General features: G+C 46.1%; 1 protein-coding gene across 1 annotated transcript in view; it reads left to right on the top strand.

Moving 5' to 3' along the window:
* LOC138681613 (pecanex-like protein 2) overlaps nucleotides 1-25018 on the top strand; it is a 1209413-nt gene that overhangs the window by 1120443 nt on the left and 63952 nt on the right. The window contains exon 29 of the mRNA XM_069769269.1: nucleotides 17340-17570. Within this exon, the coding sequence (XP_069625370.1) occupies nucleotides 17340-17570 (231 nt within the window). The remainder of the gene's footprint in view (nucleotides 1-17339; nucleotides 17571-25018) is intronic.

Genomic DNA, 25018 nt, shown 5'->3' on the forward strand with positions numbered 1-25018 from the left:
ATATACGGTTTTTATATTTGCTTATGCCTCTTTTTCACCTGCAATAAGTATTGTGTTTGTTGACTAGTCTTGTCCATTTAAGTAGAGATCTTTTTTTTTTGTTTTTTTTAATTTCCTCCTAAATGCTGAAAATTTGGAACTATTGTCTAGAAATATAAAAGAAGCCATTGTATTTTTTTCATTATATATACCTCTGTAATCGTTTGAATTGTTAATTGTGTGTTATCATTGAACTTTGACACTGAATCATCTGACCTGTTGGTGCTCATTTTTTTTTTTTGTAACCTAGCAAAACTATTTAAACCTGTGATGCCTGTATAATCTGTGTGGTATTTCCTGATGAAGGGGGCATGAGACCCCTGATACGCGTTGAATAAAACCACTGTGAATGAACTATACTCTCCTGAAATTCATCTTAGCGGCAGCGCAAAATTTTAACTACAAATCTCCCTTTGAAGACATTATTTTCTCTGGTCGGTGAAGACCTCTGGATCTGCAGCAGCCGCTATCTATATGCTCTAATCTCATCCTAACCAGGTGAGCAAATTTGGTGTATATTCTCCTCTGTGTAATGTGGATAAGACCCTATTGCGCTCTTTGTCTCCCCATTGTTTTGAAATAGTTACCGTATTTTTCGGACTACAAGACGCACTTTTTCCCCCCCAAAAAAGGGGGGGGAAATGGGGGGGTGTCTAATAGTCGCAATGCAGGCTTACCGTGGCGGCAGAGGTGCGGTGGCAGAGGTGCAGCGGCAGAGGAGGCGCAGTAAGCGGGGTCCCTTTCCCCGGTATGGTGATTCAGCAGCCCGGTAAGCAGCAGAGCCGGGTGAATCCTGTTGTTATCGGTGGGCGCGGCCATTTTCCCGAGGCCGCGCATGCGCAGATGGAGCGCTCTGCTTCCCGGGGCTTCAGGAAAATGGCCGCCACGATATCCATCTGCGCACGCGCGGCCTCCCGCGGCCATTTTCCTGAAGCCCCGGGAAGCAGAGGGCTTCATCTGCGCATGCGCGGCCTCAGGAAGATGGCCGCGCCCACCGATAACAACAGGATTCACCCGACTCTGCTGCTTACCGGGCTGCTGAATCACCATACCGGGGAAAGGGACCCCGCTTACTGCGCCTCCTCTGCCGTTGCACCTCTGCCACCGCACCTCTGCCACCGCACCTCTGCCACCGCACCTCTGCCACCACGGTAAGCCTGCATTGCCTGCACGGTAAGCCTGGGACCCCTCTCACGCCATACCTCTCACTGCACCTACTGATCCCAGCACCTCCTGATCCCTGCACCTCCTGATCCCAGCACCTCCTGATCCCAGCACCTCCTGATCCCAGCACCTCCTGATCTCAGCACCTCCTCATCCCAGCATCACCCCACCTCTGCTGACACCTTGCCTCCTGTGACCCTGCCCTGCCACCGGTAAGATACTCAGGTAAGATACTGTAAATTCGGACAATAAGACGGACCCCCATCTTATAAAAAATCTTTTTTTCTGCAATTTTCACCCCAAATTTGGGGTGCGTCTTATGGTCCGGTGCGTCTTATAGTCCGAAAAATACGTACTAGCAGGATCTGGAAAATCTTTCTGGGATCCAGACAGACTCTTGCATCTTTCATCCAGCCTTTGACATTTCTGGATTGTGAGTCATGGGGAAAGCAAAAGAATTGTCAATGGATCTATTGGAAAAGGTGGTTGAACTGTATAAAACATGAAAGGGATACAAAAAGATAGCCAAGGAATTGATAATGCCAGTCCGCAGCGTTCAAACTGTGATTAACAAATGGAAAATCAGCGGCTCTGTAAAAACAAAACCACGGTCAGGTAGACCAACAAAAAGGTTGTCTACAACTGCCAGAAAAATTGTTCGGGATGCAAAGATACCCCACAAATAACATCAGCTGAAATTCAGGACTCTCTGAGAACTAGCAGTGTGGCTGTTTTAAGATGCACAATAAAGAGGCACTTGAAGAAAAATGGGCTGCATGGTCGAGTCGCCAGAAGAAAGTCATTACTGTGCAATTGCTACAAAGTATCTCGCCTACAATAGGCAAAACAGCAGAAAGGCAAGCCTAAAAACTTCTGGAACAAGGTAATTTGGAGTGATGAGACCAAAATTGAACTTTTTGGCGACAACCATAAACATTACATTTGGAGAGAGGTCAACAAGGCCTATGATGAAAGATGAATGCAGCACATAATCAGCAAATACTGGAGGCAAATCAGCCCGGAAGCTGCGCATGGGACGTACTTGGATGTTCCAACATGATAACAATCCAAAACACAAGGCCAAATCGACCTGTACAGTATAATGGCCCCATATAATGCTCCATACAGTAAAATGGCCCCATATAATGGGCCCAATATGATGCACCATACAGTATAATGCACCCTATATAATGATCCATAGAGTATAATGGCCCCATATAATGGGCCTGATATAATGCATTATACAGTATAATGGGCCCAATATATTGCTCCTTACAGAATTTAAAGGGCCCCATATAATGCTCAATATAGTAAATAATGGGTCCCATATAATGCTGCATACAGTGTATTATGGGCCCCATATGATGCTCCTGTATACAGTATATAATGGACCCCATATAATGATCCATACAGCATATAATAGGCCCCATATATTGCTCCTCCATAGAGTATATTATAAGCCCCATATAATGCTTATCCATACAGTATATAATGGCCCTATATAATGTTCTATACAGTTTATAATTGGCTTCATGTAATTCTCCTCCATACAGTATATAATGGGACCCCTATAATGCTCCATATAATGCTCCTATATAAACTATATAATGGGCCCCATATAATGCTCCATACGGTATACAATAGGTCCCATATAATGCTCCTTCATACAGTATATAATGGTCCCATATAATCTGCCTCCATACAGTATATAATAGGTCCCACATAATGCTCCATATAGTATATAATGGGCCCCATATAATGCTCCATAGAGTATATAATTGGCCTGTGGTAGAGCAGCTCACTCGGCTGGGCACAGAGATATAACCGGAACACTGCCCTTTAAGAAAAGGCTTGGTATATTGTAGACAGCATAGCCAATCTTGGGATACATGGCCTTCTGGGCAAAACAGCAAAACAAAGAAACAGAAAATCACAGTCCTTTTCCTATCGGGAATCAGCTTGCTCACAGGCAGCATCGCCCACAGTTCAGGTTTAGCACACACTTTCCTGGAGTGATTTCTCTCCAGACACATACTGAACACTGAAAGCTCTGACCTTCAGCCATTTAAGCCCAGACCTTGTGACTCCTCCAGCATGTGACTGATCACATGATCCTGACATTGCACAAGTCCAGTCAGGAATCTGCATGTGGAGATACGGTGGATCCCCTCCCACCCGCTCTATGGAGGTCCACTAAAACCAGCCCATAATATAACTTTAAATAAACCGTTCCAACATGTAGTGTGTTGGAGGAAACTATTCTGGTGTTACATCATTGACACCATCATGCGCAGTGACACGTATCTCCTCTCCATCACTTCTCCAGTGACTCTGTCACGGGGCTCCATATAATAATCCATACAGTATATAATGCTGACATATTTTCTCCCTCTGCCCAAAGCTGGGGGTTTTGGCACCTTCACTGGCTAAGCTTGTGACTCTGGACAGGGTATCTGCATTCCCATGCAGCCTTCCTGGCATGTGCTCCACATGGAAAGTGAAGTCCTGGAGGGCCAGAAACCACATAGTTACCCGGGCAATCTTCCCCTTCTTTTCCCTCTTTCATCTCAGGAATGCATGATCAGATATTAGTCTGAACCTTCTACCTAACAGGTAAAATCTCAGAGTGTCGATTGCCCACTTGATGGCCAAGCACTGTTTCTCTACGATGGCATATTTCTTCTCACAGGAGAAGAGTTTCCTACACAGTTATAGGACTGGGAGCTCGTCGCCTTCTATTACATGGGACAGCACAGCTCCTAAACTGACTTTGGAGGCATCAGTCTGGAGCACAAACTCCTTTGTGAAGTTCGGTTTGACCAAGACTGACTGTCGGTACAAGCTGTGCATCAACTTTTAGAATGTCGTTTCTGCTTCAGAGGACCATTTGCCTATCGTCAACTTTGTGCCCTTAAGAAGATCAGTCGGGGGGGGCAGCTATCATGGCAAAGTTCGGGATAAATTGCAGATAATATCCCACAATTCCCAGAAACGCACTAACCTGCTTTTAGGAGATCGGCTGTGGCCACTTTTGGATTGCCTCCACTTCGTCTACTTATGGCTTTATCTTGCTCCTTACAACAATGTAGCCCAAGTACCTCACCTCCTCTTACCCAAAAGTGAACTCTTTTGGGTTTATGGTAAACCCCGCTGTACCAGCCGCTCTGACTCTTCGATGACACCCAGGCTCAGCATTCTCTTCACCTCCTGGGAGATCACCTCGCAGCGCACTTCAGGAATCTGATACGGCCTTTGGTTCATCCTCACATGTGGTTCAGTGAGGATCTCGTGCTCCACCACCTGCGTACATCCTGGTAACTCCGAAAACAGATCTCGGTTCTGAAGCAGCTCATGGCACTGTTGTTTCTGGGCTGGCGACAGTGTCTCTTTCACTGTGACATCCTCGACCTTGGTTTCAGGATGGGCACAGTACTTCTACTGGATCCCTGTCTCGCCACGGTTTCAGCAGGTTAATGTGGTACACTTGGTATGGCTTCCTTCTTCCTGGTTGGTGGACCTTATATTTCACATCACTCAACTTCTCGACTACCTCCACTTGGCAAGGAATTTGCTTTCCACTGTGGGGTTCAACACAAGCACCCGGTCCCCATGGCTAAACTGTCTCAGCCTTGCAGGACAGTTGTAGACCCTTGCCTGGGCTTCTTGTGCTTGAAGGACTCTCTCCTTCACAATCGCCATCACCCTTGCAATTTGGTCCTGCACTTGAGCCACATGCTCGATGATGCTCCAGTGAGATGTAACTTCTGCTTCCCAAGTCTCCTTTGCAACATCTAGAAGTCCCCGGGGGTGCCTTCCGTATTACAGTTCGAATGGTGAGAACCTCATAGAGACCTGAGGGACGTCCCTGGTGGAGAACAGTAGGTATGGTAGGAGGCAATCCCAATCCCTGCCATCTTTCTCCACGACCTTCTTCAGCATAGACTTCAAGGTCTTATTGAACCTCTCCACCAAGCTGTCTGTCTGCAGATGGTACACTGATGTCCTAAATTTTGTGATCTGGAGGGTCTTGCACAACTCCCTCATTACATTGAACATATATGGTATCCCCTAGTCCATCAGGATCTCCTTTGGCAAGCCCAAAAATATGGACTAGCTCTTGTGCTATACTCTGGGCGGAGGAGTTTCTCAGTGGTACTGCTTCCAGGTACCGCGTAGTCTATTACCACCAGGATGTATCGATGACTCATGGCAGACTTAACTAATGGCCCAACCAGGTCCATGGCAGTCCAGTCAAACAGGATCTCAGCCATGGGTAATGGAACTAGGGGACTGCGGAAGTGAGATACAGGAGCAGTTAGCTGACAGGTAGGGCAGGATCGGGAGAAATTACCAATGTCCCTATGACTGCCAGGCCAGTAAAACCTCCGAAAGACTCGTTCTTGGGTCTAATCTACACCAAGTCCCCCCAAGACATGACCATGGGCCAGATCTAGTACCCTACATCTGTAGGGTCCCGGGACTAACAGCTGCTCTAATTCTTCCCCTCTCTGTTTAGTAACCTGATATAGCAATTCCTCATTGACCGCAAAGTACGGGAACCTGGTGCCGGCCAAAGGCTCTTGGGCATCACCATTTATCACAGTCACATTTCCCAGTATATTTTTCAAGGTCAAGTCCTGCATTTGGGCAGTCCCAAAATTCCCCCCAAAAAAACCCAGTTCAGGAATTTCAGTCTCACTGGTCACCATCTTGTCATCACCAGGCAGGACACACAAGGGGAACTCATCCATCTCCGACTGTGATGGGGTTTCAACAGGGTTTAGCTGGCTCCTGTTTGCGTCCTTTGATATATCCACCTTCCCCCACAAGTCCCAGAAAAGGCTGAAGTACCTCCCGATTATCACGGGGTATAGCAAACCTTTGACCACCCCGACCTCATGGGGTTCTGTACCCCAGCTTGTTTTAACCAACACTCTGGCGATGGGATAGTCTTTGGCATCCCCGTGGATACAACGCACACCCACATGTTTCCCCAGGATCAACTGATAGGGAAGTGTGACTCTTTGAGTCTAAGAGCCCTGTTACCAGCACCCCATTTATTGACACGGGACATGCCTGCTGCCCCTCACCGGGCTGATAGTCCACACTGCGGGTGGGGTAGGCTTAGTTGGAGCAGCACCTTCCTAGGCTACAGTCCATCTCTTCGGAGGACAAGGGGCAATGAGCGGCTTTATGTCCAGGACCACAACCTCTCCAGAAAAGCAATACTTTACCCATTGCCTATGACAACCCCTTAGTAACCCCTTGGGATCTAGGATTCCCCCGAGTGGTGGCTTTACTACCCCTTTTTTGGGGCTCAGGTTCTCGCTGTGTACCCCAGTATGAGGATGCACCACCCACTGGCTTTTTTAGGGACCTCTCAACCACCTGGAACCGTTCATCTAGGCCCACCAGTTCATCTGCATTTCGGGGATCTCCCTGGGCAACCCAGGTCTGCACCGGCCTAGGAAGGGAGTGCACGAACCTGTCCATGACAACGTGCTCAACCATCTGGGCTGGAGTGGAGCATTCTGGCTGCAGCCATTTTTCACCAGATGCAGTAGGTCAAACATTTGGGATTGAGGCGGTTTGTCTCAACAATAGGTCCAGTGGTGAACCCTTTGTGCTCTGACCGATATAGTTACTCTCGCATGTGCCAATTTCAGTTTTTCGTTTAGCATACTCCGGCGCATCCTGCAATGCCAAATCATAATAGACCTTCTGGGGCTAACCAGTGAAATAGAGTGTCAGTACTTCAACCCAATGCTCTGGTGGTAGCTTCTCGCACTCCGGCACTCGCTGGAACACAGTCAAAAAGGCCTCCACATCATCACATGGTGTCATTTTTTGCATGGCTCGTCTTACCACCTTCCAGACGTACGTGTCATCACCTGGACTTGGGAGAGTGGCTGTGTGACGCTACCAGAAAAATGGAGCTACAGTGGACCCTCTGGACTGTGGAAAAGACCTACCCCTGGGCGAGCTGTCCTAGTGAGACCGATCCCTATACAGGGACCGTCAGGAGCAGGTCCAGAGGTCACCAGTTCACAGTAGCAGATACAGAGAGGGATGGCTCAGAAGGAGGAGAAGAAGACAGGAACAAGGCGGAGACCAAGAATGTACAGGGGACAGAAATACTGGAACCAGGGAGACCGATACTACAGCTATGGACAGTGGATGAGCGTAGGAACTGGACTGCAGAGGAGCTGAGATGAAGGCGAATCTGCAGAGAAAGAGAGAGCGAGTTAAGAGGAACGGATGATGGGAACAGCTATACTGAGCCAGAGCCAGGCACGGACACAGGAAAGCACAAGACTAAGTGTAGAGCACAAGGATGCCAAACACAGAGAACAAAGTGGCCAGAGACAAAAGCTAGAAGCAAAACACGATCAGGCACCTCCATGCAGGGGAGGCGACCTGATATACCATATGCCTCACACGGATTGGCTGCAGGGGATCTCCGGATCCAAGTATCCGGTAGCAGAAGAATTGGGATGTATGCGCCCTCTACAGGACCCAGGACGCCTGTGCAGAAGCCGGATCCCTCCAGCAGAGCAAGAACCAGGAAGCAGGGGAGGAGCACAGCGAGGAGGAGCACGCCGGGACCCAGAAGCAGGAGAGCAGGACCGAACAGCAGCAGGAAGAGCAGGCGCCGCTGCAGAAGAACAGAGAACAGCGCGACGGGACCCAGGAGTGGAGCGACAAGGGCGAGCAGGGAGAACAGCCGCAGCAGAAGGAGCAAGAGGAGCGCGCCAGGACCCAGAGGCGGAGCGACGGAGGTGAGCAGAGGGAGCGATGGTAACAGGCTGCTGGCTGTCCACAAACTGCTTCTGCAAGTAAGTCAATCTGCTGCTGATATTGCTAATATTGTTGCTGCATTTGTTGTATAAGCAACTTACTGGTCTCTTGTTGCGCCATCTGTTGCTGCCGTAATTGCTGCTGATGTTGTGGCTGCTGTTGCTGCTGTTTGTAGCAGATGTTTGAGCAGGTCTTCCATCTTGCCGGACATCTCTGCTGCCTTGTGGCCGCCACATGTTCACTGGAAACGCTGCCCGCACTTCTAACACCACCTGTGGTAGAGCGGCTCACTCGGCTGGACACAGAGGTATAACCGGAACACTGTCCCTTTAAGAAAAGACTTGGTTTACTGTAGACAGCATAAACCAATCGTGGAAAGTAAACATGGCCCTCTAGGCAAAACAGCAAAACAAAGAAACAAAAAATCACGGTCCTTTTTATATCGGGAATCCGCCTACTCACAGGCAGCATCGCCCACAGTTCAGGTTTAGCCCACACTTTCCTGGAGTGCTCTCTCTACAGGCACATACTGAACACTAAAAGCTCTGGCCTACAGCCATTTTAAGCTCAGACCTTGTGACTCCTCCATCATGTGACTGATCACATGATCCTGACATTACACAGGTCCTGTCAGGACTCTGCATGTGGAGATACGGTGGACCCCCAGGCCATGGACTCAAGTTAAAAAACCCTGCAGTATAGGGTTTGGGTGTGTCAGGGCCAGAGTCAGTTTGTTATTTGGTAGAGTGCAGAGCAGTCAGCCATGCAGGGCTCCACCGGTGTGAGGCAACAAAGGCAAGCGGAGCCAAACACCCAAGGGAACTGAGAGGTCTGGCACCCACAACGTACACAATGGCGCAGTCGCCCACAGCAACTGGTCTTGGCGGTGGACTGGTGTGTTTATTTGCTGCAATCCAGAGGATTCGACAGCAAACCCCAGCTGTGCCAGGTAATTATGAACAGGTACAAAACAGAAGCTGTCCTGGACTCATGGCGTTTAGTGTCTTTTGTCCTTGGGTCACTTGTTGCTGGGGACAACCCCAAAGGATGGAAAGTGGAGGTGATGGGTATCCATGGGAAAATCCGGGAGTACCCTAACGCAGAGGTTAATTTTTCTACACCATGCAGGGACATTAACATGTGGTGGGAGTGGTGAAGATCCTTCCATATGTTGAGAAGAGACTTGCCCCTGTTCTGGTCCCTGTGGAAGACCAGGGTTAACCCTCCCAAGATAAATGTTCTTGGTGTAGAACCCGAATGTACCGAGTCAGGGATACGTGCCATAGGGGTCACCAACCTAGGGACAGAGTGTAACCTGATAGGTTCCCCCTAGAGGTATTGGCAGGAGAGGCTGAGGATGTTTTTCCAGGTGTGAAACCCGAAGATCACAAGTCAGGGATACCAGCCATAGGGGTCGCCAACCTAGGGATAGAGTGTAACCCCAATAGCTTGCCCCCAGAGGTGGTGGCACAAGAGGTCGAGAAGACCCCACCAAACCCTGAGCTTGAAATGTCCCCTGGTAAGTTCGGGACAGTCCAGTTCCAGGGACCCACACAGAAATGCGTGAATAAAAAGAAAGCTGGGAGGACCCGGGAGTGTGTGGTCGCGGAGGCGACTGGGGACATGTGTATGAGGAACCCTCTGGCACCATCCAGGGATGTGGCCTGTGGTCAGCGTAAAAGGAATGGAGCTCTCGCTAGACAGCAGCATCGGGAGGCTCGGGTCCAGATGTGACGTGATACAGCTCTATGCTTAGAGTTGCTGGGGTGGACTTCGGCGTAGCTTAGTCGCCGAGGCCCGGGTAGGGGTACGGAGGAAACGGTACAACGTGCCTGAGTGCAGGTCCTTAGGTTACGAGATGAGCTGCAGTGTTAGTGAGCCCCAAATAAACAAGGTCGAGACTACCGAAAACTGGCCTAAATCTCTGTTAGGAAAGTGGGCGTGTCTTCTGCAATGGAGAACATGGAGGTGGGTTGTCATGTAATAAAGTATGGAGGACAAATGCAAAGGGGAGGGATGCTTGCGTCTACTGATGGTTCCGGCTCCTACATTAGTTTCTCAGTACAGTGTCTGGTGGGGGTGTCGCAGGTTCATGCGGATGCCCTGTCATGCGCCCATGTGGGGTGACAAGTGTTCAAACCCACAGGTTTCAACAGAGGGAGGGGGTATGTAAGGCAGTGACTGGTGTTACAGGATATGGTTCCTGGCTGCGATCCGGTGGATATCGTGTACTGTGTCTTTTTTTTGTGAGTTGAACATTAATGCTGTGAGTTGGACTTTAATGCTGTGAAGTAAACGCATTAAAGTGACTTTTGTTTTGAACTTTGCCGGATCACTGCCTCATCACCGCCTAAGTGTGCTACAGCTGCACTACACAGGTCATCATAGACCATAAATGCAACTATAGAAATGGCAGCCACTCCTCATAAAGCTTAAACCAAAAAAAGAAGAAAAATACCGAGTGTTTTAAGCTTAAAAATTCACTTTATTCATAAAAAAAAAATAAAATCTCTGCAGGGTTTAAAAAGGTTAAACAAGTGGTAAATAGCACTAAAGGGTGACACAGAAGTGGATTTCCTAATGTTCCCTCACTCAATTTGTTTTTTTGGAAGGGGACGATGGAGCAGCTCAAACAGTTCATGAGCCAATTAAATACCAATTCTATTAATATCAAATTGACGTATAAGTCTGACAGGAGGAAGTTTATAATGATACCTGCATCCAGACGAATGTCTTCACTTCTGTCAATGATTTAATACAGGCTACATCTGCACCTATTATGGCTGCTATTTTACTTATTACCAAAATAAACTGTATTACCTGCTCTGTGAAGATTTTACAGGTATCAGGTCTTCGTAACCACAAATATATGGCTTATATATCTCTTGCCATGAGACAGAATGGGATCAGAAGGTTTACATATGGGAATCAGTTATACTGTTTTGAGACTGTGAATAAGAGCAAATAAAAAAACACATAAGTGACACATAAACAAAACACACAATTAAAAACAATAAAAGCAACCACAGGAGAGGATTAGCCATTTCGGTTGGTCATATGATCTCTAATACAAAAAAGTAGCAAAGTTAAGGGATTCATTCAAACCTTCTGATTTTACTGTTCCCAAAGTCACGATCCATTGAAGTTCACGTCTGGCTAGGAGCTGTTTGACATTTCCACCCCTTATGCCAATGTAAACTACATCAATCCCTCTGACCATAAATCCCCTAGGGTCACAATTATGGACAACTCTAAAGTGTCTAAGGGTGTTTTTTAACTCTGAGGGGTCTGCCACTGTCTTGGCGGCACCAATGTTCCACACATATTTCCTCACTCGCACTCTAAATTCTCTAGATGTAAGCTCCACAAAAATGAGTGGGCAGCTACAGGTGGCGTAATATACAACATTCATACTACTGCAGGAGATATGTTCCCTAATTTGAAATTGTTTCCTTCCATCTGCAGAGTGAAATGAAGTAATATGGAGGACCAAGAGGTCTCTGAGATTCTTGAATCTACGTGGGGTCATAACAGTGGACGATCAGCCAGATAGGGTCCTAGGGAGGGCTCAGTATTTAATATAGGCCAGTGTCTTGTCAGAATAGCTGTCATGTTATCCCATTCATGATTAAACACAGAGGAAAATATTTTCTCATCTCCCTTCTCTTTCCTTTTATGCTGATATAAAAGATGGTTACGTGGAGTAGATTTGGCCCTGTTATACCAGTATCGAACACACCGCTTGCTGTATCCTCGCTGTTTAAAAGTTCTGAGATCGTCTGCCTGTATCTCACTTTGCCACGCACTTCAAAATAAGATAGACCAAACAAGGCAAGCCTTTGCTGTCAAACCACCACAAACCCTTTGTATACCAGACCATTGCCCTAACCCCATAACTTCCCTCTCCAAAATCACTGAAGGGGAGCTTGCTCATCTTCTCTCCAAATCACACCTCATCACTTGTGTACTTGACTCCATCCCACCTCCTCCCCAACCTCACCACCACACTAATCCCATCCCTTACCATCTCTTCAACCTATCATTAACTTCTGGTACCTTCCCCACTGCTTTCAAACATGCCACAATCACACCTATCCTCAAAAAGCCATCCCTTGACCCAAGCGCTATGTCCAGCTATCGCCCCATATCTTTGCTCCCATTTGCTTCCAAACTCCTTGAGCAGCACGTCCATGCTGAACTTTCCTCTCACTTTGCATCTAACTCTCTCTTTGACAACCTACAATCTGGATTCTGTCCCCACCATTCCACTGAGACTGCCCTAACCAAAATTACTAATGACTTACTTACAGCCAAAGCTAACAGACAATTCTCTATACTCCTCCTTCTAGACCTGTCCTTTGCCTTCGACACAGTTGACCACTGCTCCTACTACAGATCCTCTTCCTTTGGTGTCAAAGACCTTGCCCTATCTTGGATCTCCTCATACCTTACCAACCTCACATTTAGTGCTTCCTACTCCCATACTACCTCTTTATCTCGCCCCCTCTCTGTTTGTGTCCCTCAAGGCTCTGTCCTTGGGCCCTTACTCTTCTCAATCTATACACTCGACCTGGGACAACTCATAAGGTCCTATGGCTTCCAGCACCATCTGTATGCTGATGACACTCAGATCTACCTCTCTGGCCCAGATGTCACCTCTCTGCTCTCCAGAATCCCAGAGTGTCTATCAGCCACATCCTCCTTCTTTTCTTCTCGCTTCCTCAAGCTCAATGTGGACAAATCTGAACTAATTATCTTTCCTCCATCTCGCATATCTTCCCTACCTGATCTATCTATCAAAATAAATGAAATCACACTTTCCCTAAAATCCACTGCCTCGGGGTAACCCTTGACTCTGCCCTGTCCTTCAAACCGCACATCCAAGCTCTCACCTCCAGCTCAAAAATATTTCCAGAATCCGTCCTTTCCTCAACCCTCACTCTACCAAAATGCTCGTGCATGCCCTAATCATCTCCCACCTCGACTACTGCAACATCCTCCTCTGTGGTCTACCTTCTAATACTATCGCACCCCTCCAGTCCATCCATAACTCTGCTGCCCGACTAATTAATCTCTCTCCTCGCTACACTCCTGCTTCCCCTCTTTGCAAATCCCTTAATTGGCTCCCAATTTCCCAGCTTAGCCAGTTTAAACTACTAACACTGACCTACAAAGCCATCCATAACCCTTCTCCTCCATATGTTTCCAAACTAGTCTCTCAATATCTTCCCTCACGTAATCTCCGGTCCTCCCAAGACCTCCTTCTCTCCTCCACACTTATTTGCTTCTCACCCAATCGCCTCTAAGACTTCTCCTGAGTATCCCCCATCCTCTGGAATTCTGTCCCCCAACACGTCCGGTTATCCACCACATTTGGATCCTTCAAAAGAAACCTGAAAACCCACCTCTTCAAAGAAGCTTACAACCTGTAATGACCACAAGGCCACCTCAACACCATCCGAGCTACTGCAACTCTCGACCTACTGTCTCCTTCCCCATAATCCTGTAGAATGTAAGCCTGCAAGGGCAGGGTCCTCTTTCCTCTGTACCAGTCTGTCATTGCTAGTTTTGTTTACTGTAAGTGATATTTGTATTTTGATGTAACCCCTTCTCATGTACAGCACCATGGAATTAATGGTGCTATATAAATAAATAACAATAATAATCTCAAATCTCTCATCAGTAGAGCAAATCCGCCTCATCCTCAAGAACTGTTCATCCGTGACGGCCCTACTGGTGGCTTGGCTGTGTGCTGATTGCGCATGAATTAAGGAATTAACTGAAGTTGACTTTTGAAATACATCAGTCTGGATAGATGATGCTACATCCACCTCCAGAGTGACATCAAGAAAGTCAATCTTATGTCAGTCATACCTGTATATTAGTTTTATATTGAAAGAGTTTAAATTCAGCACAGCAATAAAATCCTCAAGCTGCTGCACCGTTCCACGCCAAAAAAAATAAAACATCATCTCTGTAATGTAACCAGCACAGCACATGGTCAACCTCTCCCAGAACCCCAAAAAGAGGTTGGCATATGCAGGTGTGCAGGCCACGCCCATGGCCATGCTGCGTTTCTAATGGTAAAAATGATCTTTAAAAGTAAAAAAATTATATGTCAGTACATAATGCAGCAGCTCCAGGATAAACTCACATGGGGCCATCCAGGTCGGAGGCCTCGAAGAAGAAACGGACCGCCTGTAGACCATCAGTGTGATAAATCCAGGTATACAGTGTCTCAACATCTGCTGTTACCATCAGGGTGCCTGCCTCCACAGATACGCCGTCAACCCTAGTTAGGGCGTCCGTCATGTCCTTGATGTATGATGGTAAGATTTCTACCAATGGTTTTAGATAAAAATCAATAAATTTACATATTGGGTCACAAAGACTTCCCATACCAGACACGATTAGACTCCCAGGGGGTTGACGGCGTCCTTGTGTATTTTTGGAAGCAAACAAAACGTAGGGATTTTTGGAAACTGGACAGGTAGGCCATCCAATACGTTTTTACTGAGTATGCCCATATCATATGCCTTTTGGAGGATCACTTGTAGATGGTCCGAGAAGGTCAGCGGATTGTGGGTTAACCTGCAACAGGTAAGATCATCCCGTCATTGACGGAATGCCTCCGTTCATATTTATATATGGGTCAGATCACAATGTCCCCCCCCCCTCTTGTCCGTTGCTTTAAAAAAGACATCTTTGAGAGATTGTAGTTAGCGTTTGGCCTCTCCTCTTTCTTTGAGTGTTAAATTATCAAACTGTCAGGTTTTTTTAGATCTTCAGCCACCAAATTGGTGAAGACCTCCACAGCAGGGCTCAGGGACAAGGGGGAATTTTGTTGATCTGGGTAAAATATTTGATGGAAATCCACCTTCTTGTGCAGGTGTTTGTTCCTCAAGTAGCTTAAGACATCCTGTCCATATCCACCCTTAGCATGCAATTTTTTTAAAATGAGTTTGCGTGAGAAAAGGTGAAAGTCTTTTAACACTGAAAAATAATCAAAAGCATTAGTGGGAGAAAATGTTAAGCCCGTACTTAATACCTCCAGATGTGTCACTGAAAGGACATGATCAGATAAATTTATTACCTGTAAGGGTACCGTCACACTATACGATTTACCTACGATCACGACCAGCGATATGACCTGGCCGTGATCGTAGGTAAATCGTAGTGTGGTCGCTGGGGAGCTGTCACACAGACAGCTCTCCAGCGACCAACAATGCCGAGGTCCCTGGGTAACCAGGGTAAACATCGAGTAACTAAGCGCAGGACCGCGCTTAGTAACCCGATGTTTACCCTGGTTACAAGCGTAAAACTAAAAAAAAACAAACAGCACATACTTACATTCTGGTGTCCTTCAGGTCCCTTGCCGTCTGCTTCCCGCACTCACTGACTGCCGGCCGTAAAGTGAAAGTGAAAGCACAGCCGCTGTGCTCTGCTTTCACTTTACGGCCGGCAGTCACAGTGCGGGAAGCAGACGGCAAGGGACCTGACGGACACCAGAATGTAAGTATGTGCTGTTTGTTTTTTTTTAGTTTTACGCTTGTAACCAGGGTAAACATCGGGTTACTAAGCGCGGTCCTGCGCTTAGTTACCCGATGTTTACACTGGTTACAAGCGAACGCATCGCTGGATCGCATCGCTAGATCGGTGTCACACACACCGATCTAGCGATGACAGCGGGAGATCCAGCGATGAAAGAAAGTTCTAAACGATCTGCTACGACGTACGATTCTCAGCAGGATCCCTGATCGCTGCTGCGTGTCAGACACAGCGATATGGTAACGATATCGCTGGAACGTCACGAATCGTACCGTCGTAGCGATCGAAATGGTATAGTGTGACGGTACCCTAAGGGTAAGTTCACACATGGCATTTTGCTGCTTTTTTTTGCAGCAAAATCTGATCTTCTTGCAAGGAAAGAAGCTGCGTCAAAAACGCATTTTGGAGCATTTTTTGTTGCATATTTGGTGTGTTTTTGGTGCTTTTTTCTCTTTGTCCATGCTAATGTCCTTGAATTTTCAGCAGCAAATAATGATACCTGCGCTTTTGCTGCGTTTTTGCAGTGTTTTTTCAACTCCCATTCAAGTCAATGGGTGAAAAACACTGAAAAATCACAGCAAAAACGCAGAAAGAAGTGACATGCTCTGTGTCCAAAAAACGCAGCAAAGCACAAAATACTGATCACACAAAAAAACAATGTGCGTGCATGAGATTTCTGAAATCTCATAGGCTTTGCTGATACTGTAAAAAGCAGCTGAAAATTTGTGTAAAAAAACAGCAAAAATGCCCTGTGTGAACTTACCCTCACCCTCCCTGGAACATAGTATCCGGCTATCTCCCCACGGGTCCTTTTTTAGGCATTTTGTCTTGTGTTAATCCTCTTGGTCAATTAGGTTGTCTCACCCTCTGTATCGGGACGGTTCTTTTTACCAATGTGGTAATCCTCAACAGATGTAGTGGACCTAATTGATGTTGAACGGGATCGCAAACATGATCCATTTCTATAGAAAGGACGTGATCTTTCATTCGAATTTTTCCATTTATATATCTGATTGGACTGTTTATCTTTTATGTCACGTCACGCTGGAATTTTTTTTTATTTAGTTTTCTGGATGTCTTCAGCCCACTTTTTCACCTCAACATCCATCTCACTGTTAAATTTCTTCAAGGCGTCTCCCGACATGTCATTCTTGATAATAGTCTGCAAAGTCTCTCTTTCAATTTCCCTTTCCCTCACTGAATGGAAGTTCATCTCCTTAAGGATCTCCATGAATCCATTAGAGCATTTATTGGCACACTCTTCCCACTTCTCCTTCATTTGGATGCCATTAATTTGAAAAAAAAGGAACATCTGCACCTGCAACCCCCTTGGGGTTAACCCCTTTTGGAGATATTTTTCTAGAAATGCATGATTCCACCAAACTCTGGTCATTCTTCTCAAGAGATCCTTAAATCTCACCACTGTTCTTTGTAACCCCTTATTATTCCCCTCTGTTCTTATATCACTGGAGACAATCCTTAAACACATCATTTATTTGCGAGAGCCATGCACCGTCGGAGGCTCTAAAATTCATAATAGTTATGATGGGATAAACTGTGGAAAACACAGAAACAATAATCATTAGCCATAAACCCAGTCTCAAATTGATTAGTGGACAAAGTACAATACCCTTGGCCACAGAAAAATCACTCCAAAAATGACATCTTCAAAAAGGACCATAGGAGTCTTTATAAAAGTCCGCATAGGACACAATGCATTTGAGTATTTGCTTATTTATGTTAATGTAAAATATTTAGAAAACTTATACTTTTGCTTCTGCTACTGACAGAGTCAGTTTGCTTGTCCAGAAGAATTTGAGGATCCAGTGGCACTTTATGAAGCAATCAAGACATTTGGAGAAAAGATTGTAATTTGTGATGAAGAAGATCCTGCTTGGAGATCTGCTATTCTGTCTAACAAGAAAGAATTGCTGACTTTGAGACATGCTGTTGAAGATGGAAATGATGAATACAGTGTCATCATGCTTCACAAAAGCTACCTCAATTTCAAAGTTATCAAGGTACCAATAAAATACATATTTTAGACAAATGCAGTATTATCCATATTGATGTAGAGATGTTATCTCACGACTACAAGTCTAATTCCTCAAGATTACTGTTATGTACGTCACTCTTGTGACCTGTGCCCTGCAGAAAGATGAGCCTAATTCAGCATTCTGTAATGCTGTAGATAAGCCCCCGATGTATCCTGAAAGATGAGAAAAAGAGGTTAGATTATACTCCCCCAGGAGCGGTCCCGCTGCGGTCCGGGTCCGATGGGCGTCGCCATCTGGTCCAGCGCCTCCTATCTTCATTCGATGACGTCCTCTTCTTGTGTTCTTGCAGCGGCTCCGGCGCAGGCGTACTTTGTCTGCCCTGTTGAGGGCAGAGCAAAGTACTGTAGTGCACAGGCGCTGGGCCTCTCTGACCTTTCCCGGCGTCTGCGCACTGCAGTACTTTGCTCTGGCCTCATCAGGGCAGACAAAGTACGCCTGCGCCGGAGCCGCTGCAAGAACACAAGCAGAGGACGTAATTTAATGAAGATAGAAGGCGCTGGACCGGACTGTGACGCCCATCGGACCCGGAACGCAGCGGGACCGCCCCTGGGTGAGTATAATCTAACCTGTTTTTCTCATCTTTCAGGATAAATCGGGGGCTTAGCTACAGCATTACAGAATGCTGTAGATAAGCCCCTGATGCCGGTGGGCTTACCTCAGATATGAGTTTTGGGGTGACAGACACACTTTAAGAGATGCATCGGTGTCAGAGCTTGAAATGTTAGGGTACCGTCACACAGTGGCATTTTGATCGCTACGACGGCACGATCCGTGACGCTCCAGCATCGTAACAATATCGCTCCAGCGTAGTAGACTGCTGTCACACTTTGCAATGTACGACGCTGGAGCGATAATTTCATGACGTATGTGCGATGTAGAAGCCGTTGGTTACTATGCGCACATCGTATACAATATCGTGCACACCTTTGTTACACCATGCGATCATGCCGCCACAGCGGGACACTAGATGACGAAAGAAAGTTTCAAACGATCTGCTACGACGTACGATTCTCAGCGGGGTCCCTGATCGCAGGAGCGTGTCAGACACAGCGAGATCGCTGGAACGTCACGGATATATCGCTGGAACGTCACGAATCGTGCCGTCGTAGCGATCAAAATGCCACTGTGTGACAGTACCCTTACTCCAGTTAGACACTTAAAGGTTTCTTTACGCCAGATTTCTGATGAATCCATGTCATGCTGATAAACCATGAACCTGCTGATTGCTATTCCAGCTTATCTCACCCTTTGCTATTGTCTGTTATCAAGAGTAGATGCTATGGCTAGGAACATATTTAAATTTCCCATGCGGTGGGCTGCCCATGTAATAAATGGATCCACTGAATCCACCACAACAGAAGCCTCTCTTAGGGTAAGTTCACAGAGGGCGTTTTTGCTACCTTTTTTTTCTGCAGTAAAATCTGATCATCTTGGCAGGAAATAAGCTGCGTCAAAAAGGCAGGTTTAGGTGCGTTTTTGGTGTGTTTTTTGCAGCGTTTTTTGCCACATTTTTGGTGGGTTTTTTTTCTCTTTGTGCATGCCAATACAGTTGAGTGCACACAGAGAAAAAAAAAAAACAACTTCTTGTAGATAGAATGAATAGATTGATCGAATAGATAGAAGAGATAGATAGATAGATAGATAGATAGATAGATAGATAGATAGATAGATAGATTGAATGAATGAATAGATTGATAGAATAGATACATTACCTGCGGTATCCTCTTGCCTGGAATTTTCCCACGGTCCATAAAAAAGCGCAGCAAAAATGCCCTGTGTGAACTTACTCTTACATTGTGAATCTCTGGTCTGCCTCCTAAAAGCAGTTTCCTTTTAAGGAGTATTCAGATTTCTTCAAAACTTTTTAAGGTCATTTACACATCAATGTTCTTTTTGTATAAAAAAAATTAGATTTTGACCATTGTTTTATTTGATTAAGGTTTTTTGTTTATATGTTTTTACAATCAGCTTGACATCCAATTTTATTATATGCAAAAAATAGAAAGAAGGTTCCAAGCCAGTAGACAGTAAAAAAGCCACGGTATCAGCATGCAACATGGATGGCAAAAATCAGACATTTGAGCATTCCCAAAAATTATAACATGTTCTGTTTGAAGAAAAAAAAATGATAGAAGATGTTCCCGAAAGGTTGTTCCATTTGGAGCTTTCAAATATCTTAGCTTAGCACAGAATGCTCAGGGAGCAAAGCTCTTGAGGTCTACATGGAATAGGTACAAACTAGTTTAATGATCATATTATGTCTTAATATACAGTGAACACATTTTAAATGTTTCAAACATACTTGGGATATATCAGACACAATACAAAGTCATATTTTTCTTATGATTGTGAAGAATTCATACTTAAGAATTCCAAATGTACAAACAATGCTTTTAAACAATAAAAAAAAAAAACTCAAGCACACAGACTTGCAAGTGGAAAACAAAAGCTTTATTGAAAGGCAATTCACAATTTGTTTAGTGTGATATTTACAGTGGGGGGAAAAAAGTATTTAGTCAGCCACCAATTGTGCAAGTTCTCCCACTTAAAAAGATGAGAGAGGCCAGTAATTGACATCATAGGTAGAGCACAACTATGAGAGTCAAAATGAGAAAACAAATCCAGAAAATCACCTTGTCTAGAGAGCATTTGGATTATCCAGAAGAGTATTGGGAGAATGTCATATGGTCTGATGAAACCAAAGTAGAACTGTTCGGTAGAGAGGAGGAGACAGAATGATGCGCTGCATCCAAAGAACACCATATCTACTGGGAGGCATGGGGTTGGCAACATCATGCTTTGGGGCTGTTTCTCTGCAAAGGAACCAGGACGACTGATCCGTATACATGAAAGAATGAATAGGGCCATGTACCATGAGATTTTGAGTGCAAACCTCCTTCCATCAGCAAGGACATTGAAGATGAAACGTGGATGGGTCTTTCAGCATGATAATGATCCCAAGCACACCACCAGGGCAACGAAGGAGTTGCTTTGTAAGAAGTATATGAAGGTCCTGGAGTGGCCTAGCCAGTCTCCAGATCTCAACCCCATAGAAAACTTTTGGAGGGAGTTGAAAGTCCGTGTTGCCCAGTGAAGGCCCCAAACATCACTGCTCTGGAGGAGATCTGCATGGAGGAATGGGCCAACATACCACCAACAGTGTGTGCCAACCTTGTGAAGACTTACAGAAAACGTTTGACCTCTGTCATTGTGAACAAAGAATATATAACAAAATATTGAGATGAACTTTTGTTAATGGCCAAATACTTATTTTCCTCCATAATTTACAAAATAAATCTTGCCTAATCAGACAAGGTGATTTTCTGGATTTGTTTTCTCATTTTGACTTTTATAGTTGTGGTCTACCTATGATGTCAATTACAGGCCTCTCTCATCTTTTTAATTGGGAGAACTTGCACAATTGGTGGTTGACTAAATACTTTTTTTCCCCACTGTATAACAAGACACTGAATATCTTGTAAATTAAATATTTGACAAAATAGGGAAGAAGGCAGGACTGTATGGTTCTTATGCTTGTTTAAGCAGTTTAAATGATCACGCCCCATATTAGTAAGCCAGAATAAAGTGTCCATGCCCTTTAGACAGTAGTTAAAGACCCCATTCACATTAGACTAGCGTCAGCTGAACCATCTGTTATCAACAGGTTCAGCAGACAGTTTAATGTTTATTGGAGCCACTAACAGATCATTGTTGGGGGTCATGTATGATTTTAGACTGCAGATCCTTTTCTTTTCCAAGAGATAAACAGCCACCAGAGATGTTTTACAGTTGGACTGTCATAGAGAACACTGGAGCACAAGGCAGAGAGAGGTGGGTGAAATAGTTAGTCCATGTGATCGGCTGAATCATGGCTAGCTATCTAAAGTGTATGGGGGTTTTAATCAAACACTTGTTCATCTGACAAATGTGAATATATTTGGATGGATGTATTTTCAGTCTTTGTGTTATCCATGTGTGTAACAGACCGCAGACTGACCATATATCTATTGTCAACTAGGACAAATTAAGGATTATCAAATCTATATTATGACAGGATCAGTACCCCCATGTCACACGGTGACTATCACGGTGTGACTCGACCAATGGTCGGTCAGCTAACGGCACAATACACATACAATTGGGATGGTATAGGTGAGATGATGGCCCTACCAGTAAGGAATGGGGAATGGTCACCACCTGAGCTCAAACCTGAGCCTGAGCCTGCACTCCTCTAATACCCTACGCAGGTCCTTTCCCCTGCCGCCATCAGGATACCTTGCCCCTAACTGTCACCTATCTCTGCCCTGGCTAGTGCATTGGCCGGTGAAGGGCACTAGCAGCACCACTGCAAATAATAAACACAGGGGAAAGTGAAAGACACCAAATGGATGAGGTAACAAAAATTTCATACTTAGCTTTCTCTGCTGCAAAGCCCCACACAGCAGAAGAAAGGCACCAGATCAGTGAACTCAGCAGAAGCACCACTGCACCCAGAAAGCTCCTTACTCCAGTTTGGTCACTGCACCTCACCAGAAAATGACATATGGTGAAGACGCCTCGATCCACTAGAGTTTACCTTGCCAGTCACCTGACTCTGAGGTTTATGGCAAATGCAACCTGATGGAAGTGACAACGTAGGTTCCGGAGGCGCCATAAATCTCCAGAGCGCCGACCTGGGGAATGTGTTGTGCACATCCATTACTGAGGGTAACTCACGCTGGAAAGTCCCTGGGCTGAGAATGGCTGAAACCCGATACAGCCTGATCACCATAAAATTCCACGTCCCAGTAGCACCCTTCCACCTGATGTTTTTGGTGGCCTCCCACACATACTCGTTCACTCACAGGTCCGGACCTGAACGCTTATTTCCATGCATACATTTGCCACAAGATGGTGAAATCTTTACAGAACCAATAACAGAGGCGTCCCCCTGTGTCACCACACTCACACCTCCACTATGCACAGAGGGAACCACCACCCTCCCCTGACCCCCTCCTCCTAAGAGGACTCCGACAGTCAGGTTTAACTAGTGGTGAGGGTTGAGTCTTGCCCTTACACACTGGCAGCACCTCTGCTGCCCACAACGGAGAAGAAGGGGTAGGTTGAAGAAAGACTGCAGAGATCATAGCTCCAGAGCTGCAGTCCTTACATGACTGGTCCCAGCTGACTACTTCCCTGGACTGCCAATCTGTGACCGGGTTGTTTCTCTTCAACTAAGGGAGGCCTAAAACAAAAGGAGTTGGCATACCCTACAAGATGTAGCACGACAGAGACTCTTCATGATGAGTCCCTATACGCAGGTGTATATCATCTACGACTTGGGTCACTCTCCCCTGGCTGAGTGGGAATGAGTCAATGGCCTGAATGCTTTGAGGTCTCGTTAGCGTCCTATCCACCAGGCCATGGGTTTGAGCAAAGCAAGCATCCACCAAATTGACTCCCACTCCACTGTCCACAAACACCGGTACAATCTCAGTTACCCCGGCAACCACCACTTCAGCAGGTAACGTACACTGAGATGAGAAATTGGAGGAAATATACACACCCTGGTCGCCTCCCTTCAAAAAACCATGGGGACACTGCTTATGTGATGGTGTTGATACTTTGGTGCAACCTGGGCAGACACCAATGAAATGACCAGTCTTCCCACAATAAAAACATGCCCACACACCATGGCAAACCGCAGGCAATCCTGTTTAAGACTAAACTCCTCCCACCTGCATGGGTTTGTCAGTGTACACCTGTGTGTCCTCCTCCCTAGCTAGGACAACAGGGGGCAGATTTGGTGTATGCCTCTCCTTGAGGCATCCATCCACCCAGATAGCAAGGGACATGGTGGTTTCCAATGACCTGGGAGCAGCTTATTACACCAGAGTATCCTGCAGCCTAGGTGACAGACCTTGACAAAAATGGCTCCTAAGGGTAGGGTCATTCCACCTTGTGTCAGTGGCCCACCTCCTAAACTCTGAGCAGTACTCCTCAGCAGGCTGACCCCCCCCCTGCTTGATTTTGCAGAGACGAGACTCAGTCAGGGAGATGCCATCAGGATCCCCATATGCCAAAGCCGCAAAAAAACTCGTCCACCGGCCGTAAAGATGGTGAACTGGTCAGCAAGGAGAAGGCCCAGGATTGGGGAGTACCCTTAAGAAGGGAGACTATAATCTCCACACACTGATCCTCACTCACTGATGAACAGGGGCGGAGCCTGAAATATAATTTACAGGCCTCCTGAAAAACCATTAACTTATCTCTCCCTTCAGAGAAACAGTCAGGGAGAGATATCTTGGGTTTTGTTTGAGCCTGCAACTGAGCCGAGGCCCAAATCTCCATCAACTGCTGAAGCTGCTGTGTCACCTGACCCCACAGCTGCTTAAGCTCATCAATGAGGGTCTGGATCAGATGGGCAAAGGCTTGCATTTGAGCCATGGCTCACCGGAAAAAAATGTGATGGTTGGTGTTAATGTCACGCGGTGACTATCAAAGTGTGACTCGACCCAAAGGATGGTCGGTCAGCTAACGGCACAATGCACATACAACAGGGATGATATAGGTGAGAGGAAGGCCCTACCCATAGGGAATGGTGAATGGTCACCACCTGAGCTCAATCCTGGGCTTGACCCTGCACTCCCCTAACTCCCTATGCAGGTCCTTACCCCGCCGTCAGGATACCTTGTCCCTAGCTGTCACTTAACTCTGCCCTGGCTAGTGCATTGGCTGGTGACGGGCACTAGCCGCACCACTGCACATAATAAACACAGGGGGAAGTAACATACACCAAAAGGACAAGGTAACAAAAATTTCACACTTAGCTCTCTCTGCTGCAAAGCACTGCACAGCAGAAGAAAGGCACCATATCAGCAAACGCAGCAGAAGCACCACTGCACCCAGAGAGCTCCTTACTCCAGCTTGGTCACTGCAGATTGCTCTAACACCGACAGTCAGCTGATGCATCAGACAACATTTTAAAGGATAGTGGGAGTGGTCACCGCCTACATCAGCTGACCCAACAGCAATGCAATTACCCCAGTTTGCCAGCAGGGAAAAACTGACATTACCCCCGATAGTCCAAAAGGTAAAAAGGTTTAACTCAATGGAACTAGATATGCCACAAATTCAAAAATGGATCGTGATACCCAATAAGTACATGCATGCATGACAAAAGCCACAATCAGTAAATGAAGACAGCACTAGAACCATCATCAGCATATGAATACATCACCAGAGCCACTATCAGTGCAAGAGTACAGGGACTCTAACATAATGTATGAGCTCGCCCAGATGCTTGGATAACACCTGAGCATGCTCAGATAAAGCTTTATTCGAGCATTTTCGCCCATCATGAGTTGTAATTAGTGTTGTGCGATACCGTCCGATACTTGAAAGTATCGGTATCGGATCGTATCGGCCGATAC

This window comes from Ranitomeya imitator, chromosome 5 (assembly GCF_032444005.1).
Source record: "Ranitomeya imitator isolate aRanImi1 chromosome 5, aRanImi1.pri, whole genome shotgun sequence".
NCBI classification, from domain to species: domain Eukaryota; kingdom Metazoa; phylum Chordata; class Amphibia; order Anura; family Dendrobatidae; genus Ranitomeya; species Ranitomeya imitator.